The sequence below is a fragment of the Anguilla anguilla genome, chromosome 9 (genome assembly GCF_013347855.1).
Source record: "Anguilla anguilla isolate fAngAng1 chromosome 9, fAngAng1.pri, whole genome shotgun sequence".
Classification (NCBI taxonomy): domain Eukaryota; kingdom Metazoa; phylum Chordata; class Actinopteri; order Anguilliformes; family Anguillidae; genus Anguilla; species Anguilla anguilla.
This window is the reverse complement of record NC_049209.1, coordinates 9,350,110-9,368,585: the sequence shown is the minus strand read 5'-3', so window position 1 is coordinate 9,368,585 and position 18,476 is coordinate 9,350,110. Positions and strand designations below refer to the sequence as shown.

At 41.5% G+C, this 18,476-nt stretch overlaps 1 protein-coding gene across 6 annotated transcripts in view; it reads right to left on the bottom strand.

The window, feature by feature from the left end:
* Nucleotides 1–18,476, bottom strand: part of LOC118235190 (leucine-rich repeat and calponin homology domain-containing protein 2-like) — a 36,126-nt gene that overhangs the window by 2,144 nt on the left and 15,506 nt on the right. For 3 of the 6 annotated variants that reach the window (XM_035432319.1, XM_035432325.1, XM_035432322.1), the window contains exons 7-20: nucleotides 16,981–17,068; nucleotides 15,514–15,622; nucleotides 15,020–15,114; nucleotides 14,505–14,566; nucleotides 13,050–13,154; nucleotides 12,406–12,474; nucleotides 11,813–11,878; nucleotides 11,427–11,475; nucleotides 9,219–9,359; nucleotides 7,079–7,126; nucleotides 5,927–5,990; nucleotides 4,981–5,093; nucleotides 2,587–2,724; nucleotides 46–123 (exon numbers count right to left, since the gene is read on the bottom strand). In XM_035432319.1, the coding sequence (XP_035288210.1) occupies nucleotides 46–123; nucleotides 2,587–2,724; nucleotides 4,981–5,093; nucleotides 5,927–5,990; nucleotides 7,079–7,126; nucleotides 9,219–9,359; nucleotides 11,427–11,475; nucleotides 11,813–11,878; nucleotides 12,406–12,474; nucleotides 13,050–13,154; nucleotides 14,505–14,566; nucleotides 15,020–15,114; nucleotides 15,514–15,622; nucleotides 16,981–17,068 (1,225 nt within the window). The remainder of the gene's footprint in view (nucleotides 1–45; nucleotides 124–2,586; nucleotides 2,725–4,980; nucleotides 5,094–5,926; nucleotides 5,991–7,078; nucleotides 7,127–9,218; nucleotides 9,360–11,426; nucleotides 11,476–11,812; nucleotides 11,879–12,405; nucleotides 12,475–13,049; nucleotides 13,155–14,504; nucleotides 14,567–15,019; nucleotides 15,115–15,513; nucleotides 15,623–16,980; nucleotides 17,069–18,476) is intronic. The other 3 variants (XM_035432323.1, XM_035432324.1, XM_035432321.1) reach the window with 3 other exon arrangements.

Genomic DNA, 18,476 nt, shown 5'->3' with positions numbered 1-18,476 from the left:
AAGTGTTCCACATTATGACTAAGATTTTTTTTTTTGAATGCTTACCTGAGGCACACCCAACTTCTTACATGCATCCAGAAAGTTTTCCACATTTCGGCGGCACTTGGCCATACTCAGCTTTGGCTGCAGAATACAAACAGGTACACCTGGGTTGGGCATGAAGGCCTCTTTCATACAGACACGTGCAGTGAAGACGTTTTGAGAACATGCCAAATCTGAATCTTTGAACAATTCAAAAATACAGTGGAAGACTACAGCAGTGGAAGAATACAGCAACCATTGTCATTAACTATGTATTATAAGAATAAATGGGACTCAATGAACTTATTGCAATACATCTTTATACATACAGTGCCTTGAAAACGTATTTCCCCCTTCCTGATTTGCTTTATTATTGCTTATTGAATTGCATATCACACACTAAACGGTTTCAGATTGTTACAGGCAAAATGTAATAGTAGACAACGGGAACCTGAGTAAACACAAATCATATATAAAAATTATTATTTCCTTTATTTAATGTAAAAAGGTATACAACACACATAATCACCCATGTGAAACAGTAGCTGCCCCCTTAAACTTAACTGGTTACACCACCTTTAGCAGCAATAACTGAAAACAAATGATTGCTATAAATTGATATCAGTCTTTCATATCTGTGAAGGAATTTTAGCCCACTCTGACTTTGGCTAAGCCACTCCAAAACTAAAATTTTGTTTCTTTTCAGCCATTCAGATGTGTACCTGCTTTGGTGTTTTGGGTCATTTTCTAGCTGTACAACAACTGTGCTTCAGCTTCAGCTCACGAACAGATGACCAGATATTCTTCTTAGAAATGTTCAGGTACAGAGCACAATTAAAGCTCTCTTCATTAATGGCATTAATAGGTCCCGAGCTAGCAAAACATCCTCACGCCATCACACTACCACCACGTTTGACTGTTAGGATGATGTTCTTACAGTGAAATGATGTATTTGTTTTTGCCAGACATAATGGGACCATTTGACTCATCTGTCCATAGAACATTATCCCAAAAGGCTCGGGGGTCACCCAGGTGTCACACAGGCGATCACCCAGGCTTGAAGTTCTTTGGATGTCATTCTGGGATATTTTATGACGTCCCGGAAGAATTGTCACTGCGTTCTTGGAGACATTTTGGCAGGCCAGCCACTCTTGGAAAAAATTTACCTCTGTTCCAAGTGTTCTTCCTTTGGAGATAAGTCCCAGAGCCTTAGAAATGCCATTGTAACCCTTTCCAGACTGATATATTTCAAAATATTTATGTTGTTCATGGCATAGTGTGTTAGTAGAAACTTTGATGACTCCTCACTCTGATGGCAAGGATTAATGTGAGAGAGGTTTTTTTTGTGAACAATTATTTTTATTTTCAGAAAATGAGTGGGTAGGGCATACATTACAGAGAGAATCGTTCATAATGGGATACCATGTCTGTGCCTTTCCTCCACCCCCCAACAAAACAAAACAACAAAAAAAAAGGAGAGGAGGACAAGCCCCCTCCTCCTGAAATGGTGGCATATAAACCAATGACATTACTTTTCACTCTTGGAGCTGAAAAAGTACAGGTTCAGTTGGTGAAGGCAGGTATGAATCAACCACAGGAGAAGAAGGACCATCTCAGTGACTAAATCCTATTCTCCCAATAATGCACTGCCCCATGGGGCAGCAAGCCATAGATGGTACTGCCACTGTCAAGATTTGGTACCAGGCTGGAGGCAGCATCATTGCACTTAAAACGCCATGCATGAATGCCATGCAACTTCTCAACGTAAACTTAAGAACACAAGAACCAAACTGTTTTAATGTAACATGTTAGCTTAATAAGCATTTGTGTTTAGGTCCTCAAGATAATGTCCATAAACTCTGTTGTCACAGTCAGCAATTTGGTTGACTAGTTGCTGGAAGGCCATTCATTTTCTATGAAGCGGAGTGACGGCCAGCGACCCAAGCAACTGGGCAAGTGAGCAGGAAAAGTTGCCAGAGAAAAGTTGTCCATAGTTTATCTTTTCGCAAGCATCGCCTGCCAACACCAATCAGTGTTCTGCGATTTCTATTTTTCCAACGGATTTAATCCCATTTCTCGATTAATTGTCCAAAGAGATCACTAGCTAGCTTGCAAATGAGAGAGACAGAGAGATCCCTAGGTAGCTGGCTAGTTAGAGAGAGAGATCGCTAGCTGCTAGCAAGATAGCAGTAGCAATAATTATCGGGGTCATGCCATAACTATAGAAACTAAAAGATAGGCTATAAGACAAATATATGCTCTTGTCCCTCCCTCAGCCTAGTACACTTGAGTGACCCATCAACCGAATCGCTTGCTGTGTGAACACGGGGTGAGAATTTTTTTTAAAGTTAAAGTTTTTTTTTAAAGCTAAATTTAAAGTGTTTGCTTTGACAGAAGAATCACACACCAAGAGGATGGTTCACACAAAGTTTGAGAAAACTTGACATGTAAATTAAACATTTACCCTGAATTATAGTTCTACAAAAGAACAAACCCCAATGACACAGAGAACTAAAGACAGGACAATTCACAGGATGAACCTGAGAAGAAAGGAAGTGATCTTACCACTGCAGGGGAGGGCACATGAATGCTGGCTACGGAGCGAGGCCGAATGTGGTTGGCCAGATGGCACAGAACTACGCCATCCATCAGAGCTGTACCCACATCATCTGGGAGCAGGACCTTTAGACTAGACTCCAGGTTCTACAGCAGGATTTGAAAAGATTTTGGTTTGAATTACTTCAATCTGAATGTGGTTGAACCATTCACCTACACATGATTACACAAACCAAATTTGTCTGTGTGATTCTGATACTGTGCGATTAAACCTGGTGCAATAGTACAGAATTTGGATCAAGGCAGCCAGATAGAAATTTAACACAACACAGAAAAAACAAACTGGTTGATTCCCAAACAATGCATGTTTATCTCCCACAAGCACACAATATGAACAAAAGAATCTGGAAACCACTTTGTCTGGGGCTGTATTTTATGTTTTGGGTTAGGCCCCTTAGTTCTAGTGAAGGCAAATCTTAATGCAATGACAGTCTATATCATTCTGTGCTTCCAACTTTGTGGACACCTGACTTCCAACTTTGCATACAAAATTATGGGAATAAATATGGAGTTGGTCCACCCTTTTCTGCTATAACAACCTCCACTCTCCTGGGAAGGCTTTGTACTAGGGGCGACAGAGCTCAGGAGGTAAGAGCGGTTGTCTGGTAGTCGGAGGGTTGCCGGTTCGATCCCCACTCTGGGCATGTCGAAGTGTCCCTGAGCAAGACACCTAACCCCTAAATGCTCTGGTGATTGAGAGGCATCAATTGTAAAGCGCTTTGGATAAAAGCACTATATAAATGCAGTCCATTTACCATCCATTTACTAGATCTTGGGGTATTGCTGCAGGGATTTGCTTCCATTCAGCCAGAAGAGCATTAGTGAGGTTAGGCACTGATTTAGTGATTAGGCCTGGCTCGCAGTTGGCTCTCTAATTGATCCAAGGTGTTGGATAGGTTTGAGGTCAGAGCTCTGTGCAGGCCAGTCAAGCCCTTCCACCGTTCTAAAAAAAAAAATGGATTTCGCTGTGTGCAGGGAAGGGCCTTCCCCAAACTGTAGGGGAAGCACAGAATTATCTAGAATATGATTTTATGCTGTAGCATTAAGATTTCCTTCACTGGAACTAAGGGGCCAGGCCCAAATCATGAAAAACAACCCCAGACCAAAGGGTGTCCAGACACCTTTGGTCATATAGTGTATAATTAATTAAATTCATCATGAGTATAACCTCTTCTAAATAATTCCAGTGGAGCATTGAAAGCTCCATAATGTTTGGTACAAAGACCCTTGATTTGGCAGACCCCTCCCCCCAAACAAAAGAAAAACAAAACAAACCAAAAAAAGCTTGAAGTGCTTGTGACCCATAGAAATCACCAGTTGCTCAGTATCTTCTCTGGTGATGCTCTGCAGCCATCTATAGCTCCTGCTTGTCTTGGGGGCTAGTTGCCTTTCTTTTCTCAGCATATGATGTGGAACTCCATGAAAATCCATGTCCAGTTGGATTCAGAACAGGTCAATGACTTGGCCAGTCAAGAATTTTTCAGTTTTTGGCAACGCCATTGTTGCTTTAGAAGTATGTTTTGGATCATTGTCTTGCTATAGGATGAAGCACCGTCCAATGAGTTTGGAGCCATTTGCTTGAACTTGAGCAGATAAGATGCTTCTGTATACTTTACAACTGAACTGCTGCTGCTATTAGCATTTACGTCATCAATGAAGACAAGACAACCAGTGCCTCTGGCAACCATACGTGCCCAAACCATTTTGGACTAAGGAAGCAACTGAACACACCTGACTAAGCACACACATTTGTGAAGCCACTTGTCCCAAATTGTCCCCATTATGAAACCCTGTTTCCCTTGTATTGCAGCAGGGCTTGCCGGCGGCTGAGTCATAGGATCAGGTCTTTGTTACAGACATTGTTAGGTCTTGGCTTGTTGTGAAGTATAAGAACAGACCCCCCCCCCACCTCAGCTCTCAATTGCTCTCCACCTTAGAATTCAGGCTGGAAGATCTGCCTCGGAGATGATTAACTTCAGCCTGAAGCAAAATGTTGGCTGGTTGTAAATCATCACAAATTTCCTCCAGTAGCAACAGCCTGGGGATGTGGCCATTAATAGCTTCCACCATTTCAGACACCTGCTTTTTAACATTAGTTTGTTCTGACCGTAAGGTGGTCAGAGTAGTTTCGAGGGTATCCAGACAGGCACTGATTACAAGTTTAGTCTCTTCAATAAGTTCAATGACCAATGATTCTTAAACAGAGTGGGATTTTTATCCAGAAAATGTGAGTTACTTTAATTGTTCAGTTAGAGGCCAAAACCAAGGTAAAGCCATTTTAAAAAAATAACCTTGTTATTTTTTGTGCTGGTGGTTGTGACCAGGTTTTACATGCCCCCTCACCTGCCGCAGAAGTTCAATCTGTTCCATCTCCTCCCTTATGTGCTCCATTTTCCTTCGCATAGTGAAGCTGGGATCCGTGGAACTGTAGTCCTGATGACTTGCCCGGGAAAATGCTGCAGTGACATCAGGAACACAGAATCAGGGAGTAATTTGAGAACACCCAAAATTGCCTGTCATAAGACATGTTCAATTGATGCTCACTGCTTGTGCAACTCTTCACCAAAAGTAATGCATACACCCCAAGAAGTGCATCCCTCTCTGAAGGTCTAGGGGCATGCCTACCCAGAGAACGACCAGAACAATAAGGTCAATAATGTTCTGGTCATTCTCGCACCCAGAGTCGGCAATAGTTAATTCTCCACATTAAGACAAATACACGTTACCGTCTATCTACCATTCATCAACTTTAAAAGTCCATTAGCAAATGTCACTCTACCGTTACCATACTTTTGGAGGGCACTGTAAAAATGACTGGCTTTCTCACATCCTGTTTTCATTATTTGGAGCTTGACTGATATTGCATTTTCCCAGTACAAAAGAAGTAGTCATCAAACGTGTCACAGTCAGTTACATTTTCAAAAAGAGAGTCCAACAAATCTTGGCAGCCTGAAACAAGCTAAATCACATTCACAGTTCTCTGGAAGTGCTCGAATGGTTTCTGGCAGAAGGGGCGTGTATGGGAGAGGCACAAGTTGAAGGTTGAGCACAAGCTGTCAACACCAGCTTTGGACCTTGCTGGCTAAAACTAAGGGACTTGAGCCGCCCCATTAAGGCAAAGCTAAGTATCAACACGCCTGGAATTTGTATTGTGTGTGGATGGCTATAATTAAAATTTTGACATGCCCATTGACAAAGCAAATTATGAATGCTAAAAAGTGATTAGCAGGATTAGAACATTAGAACCCCTTTTTACATATTATGTGACACAGGAAGGAAAAACACTTACCTGACCTTGGCTTCAAACCAAACACTGTTAAGGTTGTGCTCAGATCTGCAGATCGCACTCCTTCCTGGAAAAAAAAAAAAGGTGTTTAACCTGGGAGTGCCAAGAAAATGGAACTCAAACCACACTGAAATATGCACCCCCACTTCCTTCACTGCCCATACAGATACCATCAAGCCTTTGCTTTTTTTTTCCTCCCACGGAGCCTACAAAAACAACTTTAATACAAAGGGCTCTATCTTCTGGCTGACGCACAGTGGGCTGCGAGCCGTGGCAAGGGCAAAATGGTACTTTTGTTGCGTTTAGATGTCCCTGAGCCGTCTGGTAATTTCCTGGCTCACCGTGGGCCAAAGTTGGAGGAGAGTCGCTGCTGGGGGTGTGCCTGTCAAGACCCGAGAAGCGGACTGCAATTTTGGTGCAGCTCGTCACAGTTGTCCAATCTGTCTGGTGTGTGATGTGCACCCTTGCCACCTGCCTGCTCAGACCAGGTCTACGGCATAAATCGCAGCCATTCGTAGGGCAGATTGCTAATTTTGGGGCTTTCCCATGCAATGTGCACATGATCACAGCCTATTCAAAAGCCAATTAACAGTTTTTGTGGATCATATGCTGTCCAATTTGACATTGATAAAAATCCCAAAAGCAGAAAGAATGCAAAGCATACTTTGCATTTATTGTTCATTGTCTTTTTTTCCTGAAAATTTAATTCCTGTATTTATTTCTATTTTTTATTATTTATGGCTGTTTTATACTGCATTATGGTCCCTGGGGTACTGTATTTAGCACTTTTTCTTACACCCGTCTGTAATGAGAAGAATGATGTAGGGCATTTCAACCCTAATTTTGGCACACCTGATTCTATTAATTAATGAAATCTCTAGCTGATCTCTAGCTCTAGCTGAATGATGTGTGCTTTGTTAGGGTTGGAGTGAAAACCTACAGGGCAGTAGGGAGAAGGGAGAAGCACAGAAACAAGCTGATGTTGCCTCTATATACATTCATATACCTGCCTGTCATCAAACCCAAACATGAGCTACAGGCTGAGGTACCAAAACATGTTTGCATACACACACAAAACAACAGTGTAGAACACAGAACACACACAGGCACACACACACACACACACACACATAGATGGTCAGATTCCACTCTCACCTCACAATCGTTGCTGCTGGAGTTTCTTCGTGCACTCTGACACTTGTGCTGCAAGATGGAAGAGAACGGTAGCATGAAGTGAAACAAAAGCATTTTTTTTCAAGAACAAGTGCATTGCATTTTTATATACGTTATAAAATAGATATAGAAATATAGCATGTAAACACGTACATCCCCAAGATTTAGGCTGGTATATACAGTGTATATTGTAGTCCTGAGAGTGCCTACGTTGTCGCTCATTCCCATCCCCGTAACGACACCTCCCTCTGCCTGGTATTTTTTGGGGGGGAGGGCACATCAATCATCGCTTCCAAAAAACACCGATACTCAAAGAGAGGAGGCCCGGGAAGTATCAGCGCCTGTAGGCTTGCAGCGGCTAATCCAAGGAGCCACGCACAGCTCGATGACTCAACTAGAGACAGCCTGGCCCTCGACACGTTCCTGAGGGGTCTCCGTCCGCTCCACCCGAGGGAACCTGTCAGCATCGCCCATCCCGGCAACCTGAGCGAGGCCCTGGCGCAGGCTGAGGACTCGGAGGCGATCCTGCTCAACCAGCAGAGCAGCTGCACGCCACTGACTGCTTGTGGAGCAGTCAGCTCAGAAGATAGGGCGAAATCTGGAGTGACGTCAGTTTCGGCTGGGGCGGTGACGACACCAGGACGCGGCGAGAAAGGCCGTCCGATAACAGTGTGTAACTGGAAACTGCAGGATCACGAAAAACGGGCAACAGCAGTCGGGAAACGGGGCACCGTCAGTCTGTGGGCTGGAGCACCCAGAGAAGAAGAGGGTGGGCAACTTGGGCTGCAGCGACATTAGCATTTATATGTATTGTGAGCTCTGGCCAGTGCTGGGGTAATCATTAATGTAGCCAAGCGGCGCACCCTCCTCAAGGCTGACTCCACGGACCCAAACTTCTCCTGAAGTAAGTGATACTGCGCGCAGAACTAGCCTGCAGACAGCTATAGAGTAACTGTCACAGCGTAGCAGTGCGGGGCGTAGACAGGGGGAGTGCGGCCAGCTACATGCTCTCCTATCTGAATTTCAGCATCTGTTCGCAGCCAGACAGTGGGCCTCATTTATCACACGTGAGCTGAACAAATCTGAAGCTAAATTGTTCGCAAATGAATTTATGCGAACAATGTGGGATTTATCAAAGTTTTCGTATGTCAGTTTGTTCGTAGGATCCAAATAGTGCTCTGAACTGTTCATAATGTGAGCGTAAATGGGAAAATATAGTTGTAAAGCTTGTTTTGCATGTTTCTGCTTTTATTATTCCATTCATTCATCTTAATTTGATTTAAAGAAGAGTAGCAAAATTATTTGATAAATTATAAATTTTAAGTAAATTATACAATGCCTATATAGTATATTGACAAATATTATAATTGTTCAATTTATTATATAAAACTCACAATTGGATTCAACATTAAAACAGGTTATGCTTCATTATTCCTGATTATTTAATGGTTAATTGCAATTTAATATAAAATATATGAAAAAAGTTTGCTATAAACAGGGCACATAAGTCATAGCATAGGCCTTCATTGCTATGGCTGACCTCACTTTATTGGAAGGTTTTATTAAAACTTAATATTTTCATTGCCTCAAATTTCATGTCAAACTATTTTTGTTTTACCTGTAGCACAGAACGCGACAGATTTTACAACAACAGCTATATCTTACCTGGCTTTTCCCTTCCCCAGCCTTGACACTGCACTGCTCACACAACTAAATAAAATGTTGGGGAGCAGCAGTGTTTGTTTTTAAATTGCTAGCCGCTGAAATGTCCCAGATACAGCGAAGCAAATTGATAAGCCGACAGGGCTCTTTCAAGAACTACAGTTAACCTTGGAAATGCTTTTCCTTGGTGGTGTCAGCTGAAGTTTGCCAACGGAATGAGAAGTGACAAGGAATTGGCTTGTTTTCTGTTGGACCTGTAACTAACTATACCTCTAACTATCCAGCTACATTGCCAGATGTCCGGTTTTTGACCGGAACGTCCAGAATTCAAATTATTTGTACGTGCTCGCTTCGTGTCTGGTCCGAGTAATTGATGGGGATATATTTACTGGTTGTTTCCAATTAACTGGTGTGATGTGACTATTGAATGGATAGATTGGATAGACCTGCACAAGCATACCTTTAGATAGTCTTTTCTTAAATATTTACTCCGCCTCCGCTCCTCACCCTGGTTCAGTACTGGAGGCACTTCAGGCCACTTGTGCTCAAGCTCTGTTTGCTCCAGGCTTTGAGTCCCATCAAAGGACACTGAGGAGGTAGGCTAAAAACAAGAAGGACAAAAAAGAGAGCAGGCTGTTTTTGGACCTGACCACAGCCATGGCACCCAGCTGGTGAGCACTCTTTACCTTTAGCTGCCTGGTGTAAAGCGACCCTGAAATGACTTCTCAGTCTCAGCTCGTCGACATTAGTTCAACATTCGTCAGTCTACGCTGTGCTTTGTCAGCCTGAGCTTAACATGCATCAGTCTAACCCATGTTTCTGGAGCCTAATGTTAGCCTAATGTTAAAAATGGTGCTCCCACTGCTCCGAATTCAAGGTTGCCAGGTGCCTCTTTAATTCTCCTCAAAAACCCAAACCTGAAGCTGTTTACACATATGAATTGAGCATCAATCCATAGTTAACTTTAAAATATATGTGTAATGGGAAACGTTTGTTAACGCTAACGTTAGCTAGCTTTTATCTTATCCAGGGATCTCTTATCTTATCCAGATGTCAACAGCACGAACTCCAGTATGCAGTCCAGATTAATATTAATGATATAGCAAATAAGGAAAATATTAGCGCACAATGTTATCGTTCTCAGCGTAAATAAGAAAAGCCTCATCTGCTGTCAGTGAAAGTGAATGCTACTGTCATAATGGGCCAAAACTGTCCATGTATTGCTGAGTAAACTAACTAGCTAGCAATTTCTAATTTCTTTAAACATAATATTTATATTTATTCTTTGTCTAATCTATGTGACACGGATACATTTGCTTATCTTTGCTCCCTGTTTAACCATATTTTATTTTAGTTTTGATATACAGATAAGCGACAACTCCTCAGTTTAGTTACAGTTGTCGTAGAAGGTAGTAATGATTTCGAACAAAATCTTGACGAAGTAGTGGTTAGCAGTGATTGCTATGCACAGGCGTGGTCTGATAGGCGATTCAGCTAGCCACAGCACGGCTCGGAACAAGCTACCAGAAATAGAAAGTGGAGAGAAAAACAGGAAGAAAGTGCAAACAAGGTGCTGATTATGCAATGAAAAGCAGTATAAGCAGTCTATCTATGTTTTGTATTAAAATCTAGTTTTCACCCAGATCTTTGCATTGTTATTTTTATGATCCAATTTTCACCCAGATTTTTTGAAATATGCTATTTTTTCCAACCAATTTTCACCTGTTCGAAACAAATATTCGAAATAAACACCAATAAATTCCTGTATTAAAAAAACAAACAAAAAAAAACAATGTGTTTTTAAATATATCCTAAAATATCCTTAAATATATCCTAAGAACAGAGCAGAAAAGCATTATGTTAAGTGCACCATGTCAATTATAGGTGACTGAGACAGAAATATTTGAAGAGACACGATGACTCAACTAATTGACTGATATTGTGACTGCTTTAGTGGAAAGGCCTGCTGCAAGCAATGAAACATTTACTACAAACAGACCAGTCACTTTTCAGCTGTCAAGTCTGGGTTTTGCTGGGAGAAGTTTTAAAGGTTTTGCTTTCAGCACCAAAACACGGGTAAATTGTCTTCAATGACAACTTCTGGAAGACACTGTCTAGGCAAAATAAGGAACATTGGTTTCTGACACACTGCCAGATGTAAATGCTTTATGATTTAAAGTCAGGCATTGAAGCTGACCTAATGCAGAAAATAAATCAATAATAATCTCCTTGGCCCATTTAAAACTCCAGGGCATTGTCGGATACCTAGTTTTTAGATGATCAGCTTTGAGAGACAGACAGTATAATTTATATGATCCACTTTGAGAGACAGACAATATAATTTGATCAAACTTGCTCTTAGTTCACACAGTGTCACTTCAGTTCATGATTCAGTAGTGTGCTCTGTTTGATCATATGAATGCTTTCTATCCCAGTTGTACCCTTCACAAACACCAAAGGAAACAAGCATGGGGAAATGAGTCACACACACAGAGTCTTCCAAATGTATACAAGCCTGGGGTGCCCTGGCGTTTTCTCTCCTTTGAAAGTTTTATTACTTTATTACCTTCTGGAGGGAACAGAGAACACACAACCTACTGGGGGGCAGAGATCAGAGTTACCAGAGAATGCTATGATGACTGGGCACTTGTGTGGAGGCACCACCTACCTGTGCACTGAGGACCAGTCCTGCTGAGCTTCCCTCCTCCACAGAAGCACTGAGAGAGAAAGGAGAAATCCCCCTCATACCAATCTTTCACCATATCTTTCACCAAAGGTCAACACGTTCTATCCACAAGAACACAAGCAACAAAACACATGCTGAATGACAAAATGCACCTCCCATATTAATTCAGATTACAGTTGATGACGGTCGATGAAATAAGCATCGTTTTTTACTGGCGGTGAACAATACTGTGCAGTGTATCGTGCCAACAGGCAAGTTGTGTAATGTAATTACACAGTTCACAGGAAGACAGAAACACCCATCTGTTCTAAATACTCAGAACCACTGAGGTTTTTTGCCAGGACAGTTTTGTAGTGTTTGTGTCATACCTCCTGACGGACTGAGCGGGGGACCTCAGTTTGCTGTTGGCACTGCTGCTCGAATGACTGAGAAACCTGAAGATTAAAAAAAAAAGATCAGTGAGGAGTTCACTTCAAAAACCACATGTATATATATTTCATATTAAATCTATTACATTACATTAATGTAATATACAAGAGATCATTTTCCATTATCATTAAAGTAATGAAAGTACTTTGTTGAAAACTTTTTTTTCCTGTATGACGGAAGTATGCACAGGCTTGTGGAGGCTTGTGATTTTTCCATAGGGGTGGATAAATTTTCCTTTATATTGCTCCTCTCAGAGCATGAAACCGGTTATTATTCTATTATTCTGTAATGAATGCGTGTTCAAATAAGTTTCTCCCATCTGAGGTCTATTGAATTTTGTAGTCACGCTCTGTCTCTCACGCATACACGTACACACATACACACATATTCACACACACACACACACACACACACACACACACACACTCAGCCTTTATCACACTCATTCTCATATACAGCCAATCTTACTATCTCTACACAGCCTTTTAATTCGCAACTCTTCCACACTCTGGCAGACTGTTATTCTCACTACCTGTGCGCTCGGCCCACCACCCTCCGCCGATGAATAAGACTCTCTGCTCTACAAATTAAGGACCGCCGTCTTGTTCCCGTGCCAGGTGCACATCAGTTAGAGCGAGAACGAGAGCAGGGGAATTGAAAGGTGACGAGGAGGGGAAGGACAGAATGATAAAAAAAGAGGACAGTGAGATTAGTTGGGACTCAGGAACAGGAGTCAATAGAATAACGCAGCTACAAGAACAAATTCTAAGCAATAAAACAGGAGGTCAACAAGACAGCAGCAAAGAACGAAGGAAGTGATGAGAAGATTGGCAATTAGTATGCAATGTTAGTAGATTATGAAATTATGTGCATTCTTGGCATGTAAGGGGAAAATAAGATTTGGCAATTTGAAACGTCACCAGCAAGTCTCTGTAGCTTGTGATTATTGTTATAATGGAAGCACTGAAATAATGTGGTTATTAAACACACCAAAGTAATACAACAGTGATATATTTTGAATGTCATTGAGTGTCACGAAATATCATATAATTGCTTGACACTTGGCACACTTGGCACACGCAGGGGAAGGCAGCTGCCTTCGATTAGGACAGGGAGAGCAGGATAACTGTGGTTAAGATGTGGTGGGAGGTTGGGAGAGAGGTGAGTCAGTCATACCTGTTCTGCTGCTCCTGCTGGAGAAGCTGGGTAGCAATCTTCTTCAGGTCGATGACCTCTTGGAGCTCATCTTCCACCTCTTCCACCAGCTGTTCTTTTTCCAAACTGAGAGGGGGGACAGAATAGAGACTGATCTGCCACATCTGCCGTAGACACGCAAGGTACGGTCCAGGCAAGAAGGCCACAAAGGGACTGTGCTAAGCTACCAAATGTTTTGTTATCTTTTCAGGAACGAATCATACGTCTACTGAAATCTGTTTACCAAAAAAATATAAATATTGCATATCTGGGCTCTTGGGTGGGCATCAAGCTGAAGCCCTAGTCTGCAATGCAGTGACCTACCCTATGGTCCAGATTCAAATCTTGACTGTTCCAGAGCAGATTATTGTTGGATATCAAGTTTTTAGATTATGGCCTTGAGAAAGAGACAATATAATTTGATATTGCAAATTAGACTGTGTTAATATTACAAATAGTCCATGCAATGTTACATAATTAGTAAGTGGCCTGCTAGGTTTGACCTGACCATACTGTAGGAAAGCTGCCTTTTTCTTTCTCTCCCCTCCACAGCCACCAGAAGGAAAACCCTTAGGCACACTGAGGCCCTTATCTATGTATACAAGCAGAAGGTATCATGGTGTATCATCTCGTTCGATGAGACACCAGAACACAAAGCTATATATGGGCTCAGGGCCCAGTGTGGTCACAGAATAGCATGAGAATCATGGTTTTTCCTTTTTGATTTTAAGTTTGAATGTGACAATCGATTGAAATCATCAACTGGGAGAATGACTATGTCGATAATAGCTGTTGAGGCCTGCCAGTTTGGAATTCACATTTTTAGAGGCAGTTCCAGTTTCAAGCAGAGGTCATCATGGTACAACTGGCCTTGTCACATGCATATTTGATATGAAGGTAGAGATTACATTACTGGCTGGACTTAACAATTACTGCCTACAACCATCACCTCTGTTGTTAAAAGCAGGAATAAGTTTCCACAATGTAGGGGTATTCAATAGCTGAGCTGGATTTCTCCTCATGTTTGGTCTTTAGAAAGAGGCTAAAACCATAAATCTTTTGATAATCATATCATGGTTTAGCCCTGCTTCCAATAACATTAGGCCACTTTAATAAGTAAATTTGCCAGCTTTTAGATAAGCAGGGCTTTATCTGATCCCCCCCTCCACATTTTAACTAGCCCTCACCCAATCAGGCTAACCATCCTCCCCTGGTCTTCCATTAAGTATCATGGGTCAGGAGAAGAGGGAGCTCTCTCCCTCTCTTTCAACTGCATAAAATGTGGGCTTGTCATTACTTCATTCGTTCTACTAATCCCAGGTATCAGTACGACACCTTGCTTAAATAAAGTGAGGTTAAATGAACAAAAATTGCCTATAGAACATGTCTTTGCCATTACAGGAAGAGTACAGAAGTCTTAGCTGCGAAAGTTCTCACCTGGACTCTTTCCAGTTCTCTTTGTCTATGCTGGGGTGTGACTTTAGTACCTCCTTGAATTCCTGAAACACAGCGCAGTAAAGAATCAATCCCAGTCAACTACATCTCTATTTAAAACCCCTTGTGGCTTTCGGTCCATTGGAGAAACAGATTTGAACACACCTGCTGGGGGAGAGAGCACACGCATCTGGGTTGTGTTAACTAATTAGCCCAGGTGCTTAAAGGTGTGCTCCTCTCAATGGCCGAGACCAGGAGCACATGGCGAGAGAGAGTAAGTCTGTTTGTTTGCCAGAGCACTAAGACAATGTGAAAGAAAACTACTGAAAAGTGGAGGAGCTGCCCCGCTGAAAAGCTGGCCAGCTGAGACAAGCGGAGAGCTAAAAAAACTCCCACATTGGCTTTACATTGGCTTTAAGCACGGTTATACAAAATCTGGTTGAGTGTGCCTGCTAAATAATGAACAATAAGAAAGGAAATTAACTCTCCACCTCTAAAGGATTCCTAATGTTTCCTACCTTTATACATGAAACACAGGGAGTGCTCTGCTGTACATCCCCCTCTGCCGGCAGTGCATCTTCCTCTGGGTTTGGGTCGATGTAGTCATAAGGCTCTACAAAGAAACACAAAGTTAACTGCCTAGCTTGATGGAGGATGTCGCAGTAAAAAAAAAAATTTCAACTGTGCATTCCAAAATGTGGAATTTAAAAAAATATATAAATATGCGCCATCTCTTTACAAATCAAATTAAATTAAAAAAGGTTTATAGAAGTAAAACGTAAAAACATATTCAGGCAAAAGCACAATCAGCCCAAGTACTGCTACAGAATGAAACTTGGGTCAGATCACAAGTATTGCTCTTTATGACAGTTTTGAACTCCAACCTTCATTTGTGGACATTTGTGGAGCAGAGGCCCTAGTTCCTGGTTGAAAATTGGCCAAAGTAGCCCATAGCATGCCAACTCATTTGCTGTAGTGCATATTATTACTGTGACGGACATGCCTCTGGTACCTTTGTTGGGGTCCAGCCTGGAGAGCAGTGAATGGGTGTCAACCCGCCCTTGGTCCCGCGCAGTCTCTGACACCTGAGAGTGGAGGCTGATGGTGTCATCGTCTGAGGGCTGTGGCAAAGGTAGGCAGAGGAAGGAGAGGAGCAGGTCAAAGGGCTGATGCTCCAGTCCTGAATACTGTAAGAGATCCCCTGGTGTACAACATTTCATGTGGGTGGTTCTTGTACATATGTCATGGCATATCGTAAATTCCTAACTCTTGGCTTGGCGCCCCCATCCATGTATGCTGGTTTTCATCCCAGTCAAGTTCTTACACAACTTTGAGCCTAAACAGATCTGAATATTAATCAAAGTTGAATCATTACCATTTTCATTACCACTGAAGTCTTTAGTGAGCAGGTGTCCACACTTTCAGCATATCAGTATTTTGATAATTTCAGCTGTAGGCCCAGTAAATAGTCAATTAAAGATGTAACCTCTGTCAAAAAGGAACCGTGTGCCTCCAGAACAGTCTGATTTCTTTGTGGCATGGATTGAACAAGGTGCCGGAAACATTCCATATTGAGTCAATAGTATCACGCAATAGTTCCTGCAGATTTTCGGCCACATAATGATGCTGCAAACCACCCATTCCATCATGTTCCTGGAACCAACCTGAGATGACGTGTGATTTGTGAAATGGTGCATTATCCTGCTGGAAGTATCCATTTGAAAAATGGTAGACTGTGGCCATAAGGATACACATGGTAAGCAACAATGCTTAGTTGTGCTCTGGCATTCAAATTATGCTCAGTTGGCAGTAAGGGTGCTATTATTTATAATTATTAATGCTTTAATCTTCAGTCAATAATCTTCTGAGATGCTGGAACCATCACGTCTAGCATCAACAATCATACCACCGTCAGAGATTCTTAGATCATGTGGTCGAACAACAACTAAACCTCTTCAACCTCTTCATGTCTGCATGCTCTATACAATTAGTTGCAGCCACATGATTCGCTGTTTGGAGGAGCAGGTTATTTGCATTAACGTGTACCTAATAACGTGGTCTCTGATTGTACAATAAGTTTTATTATATGAATATCGGTTTCAAGTATAATGTGGCATTGCGAGCAACACATCCATCAGTAGACATTAATTTGTTTAATAAAAATCAAGGAACAACTGTTATACTTCAAGAATAGCAATTATAGGTTGTATGAAAACCAGCATGCATGTATGGATGGGGGGGCAGGACCAGGGTTAGGAACCCCTGCTGTAGAAGAAGTCTCCATTGTAGTAATGAACTCATGGTTAAATAACCGGTCATTTAAAGAATAAAGGATTCTCTGCGTAAGCACTCTGCTCTATGCATGTCAAGCCTGTATAACTGTGCCAGCTACCAAACCAGAATGTTGAGAGTTGAGGCCCTAGATTCTGACTGCAAACTGGCTGAAATATAGCATGCCTACATTACTGTGTATACAGACCTCTGTTGTAGATAACCTCTTATCGCCATTGTCACTCCCAATGCCTGAGTCAGGCCCATGGTTTTTGCTGGGGTAAAAATCTTCCATGCTAAATAAAGCAGAAAGAGAATAAAGAGAAATACTTTGATTAAATGAGCAAATTAATTTTCCATAGAACATCTTCAATAGTGTTTTAAAGCTTCCAATTCCAATTGTTTTTTTACTTCCTAGAGTGTCAGTTCCATGGGTGTCCTGCATAATAATGTGGCGGCCATACTGAACATGGCTGCTAGATTTTGTGAGGCTTTGAAGGGGAGAAAATGTAGCGAGAGGCAGAATAAAAATAAGAAAAAAAGAATAAGTAGCAGGAGAATAAACATCCAAGAAAAAACAACGGGGTCCTACGTACCTAGAGTCATTAGAAATTACGACAGAGAACACAAGCAGAGCAAATGAAAAAAATAAAAAATCCAAATTAGGGGATGGGGGAGCTGTATGCTTGTGTGTGTGCCATTACCGAGCAAGTAAATTTGTTGTTAGATTTAGCGAGTTGATAAATGCCGCCCAGGTTTCTTTACAGTGACACTTTTGATTTTGTATAGAGGCGGTCATACTTTCAATTGACATGTATTCTGTTTCTCCAGTATTCTTGGCAATAATTAGTGCAATGAGTATGGGTTTAGAATTCTGAATCAGTGGGTTAATGGTTGTTTTGAGAAAAACAATACAAGTTAAATTGAATAAATAACATGCGTCTTTCTTTAAAGAAACTGATTTGAACTGGTTAGATAAGTATCAGGGTTACCTTTTTGATTTGGGTGGCCAATGCTTTACACAATTTTGAGTTTGGTGTTGATGAGAAATAGGGGGCGGTGGCTTGAGTAGAGGGCTGGGCCTTTATTTGGCTTTACTAACACTTTTATTTGGCTGTATTCATGCATTCAAATGAATAACGGAGATACTGACTTCCAGAAATCCTTAAAGAATTCAGGGAGGAAGCCATCTGGTCTTGGACCTTTATTACTTGATATTCGATATCGTGCTTTTTGAAATTCTTCAGGAGTTAGCGGTGCATCCAGGTCTACTGTATAGTCCTTTTGTTTAGTTTAGGGAGATTTGAGTGGGTGAGAAACAAGTTGATATCCGCCATTTTTGGCTTGTGGTCAGGAGTGTACCATTTCCCACAATAGGATTGGAATGTGTTATGTCTGCGGTTGACTGCATGGTTTCCCCTGCTGAATTTCTTATGGATTTAATAATTTATTTATCTTTGTTTCAATTCAGTTTCAGATTTGCTAGGTATTTCCCTGAGTTGTTGTTATATAAAAGATTGTCATAACTTCAAAGTCTCTCGATAAGGAACTGAGTTTTATTATTTAATGTTATCCAGCTGGAATTTGACCATAATTAGTCCATTATTGATTTGTTCATTGGGGTTGTTAGCATATGCAACATTTAATATTTCGATTAATTGTTTCAGATTCTTTTTTTCTTATGTGATACATGATATCATACAT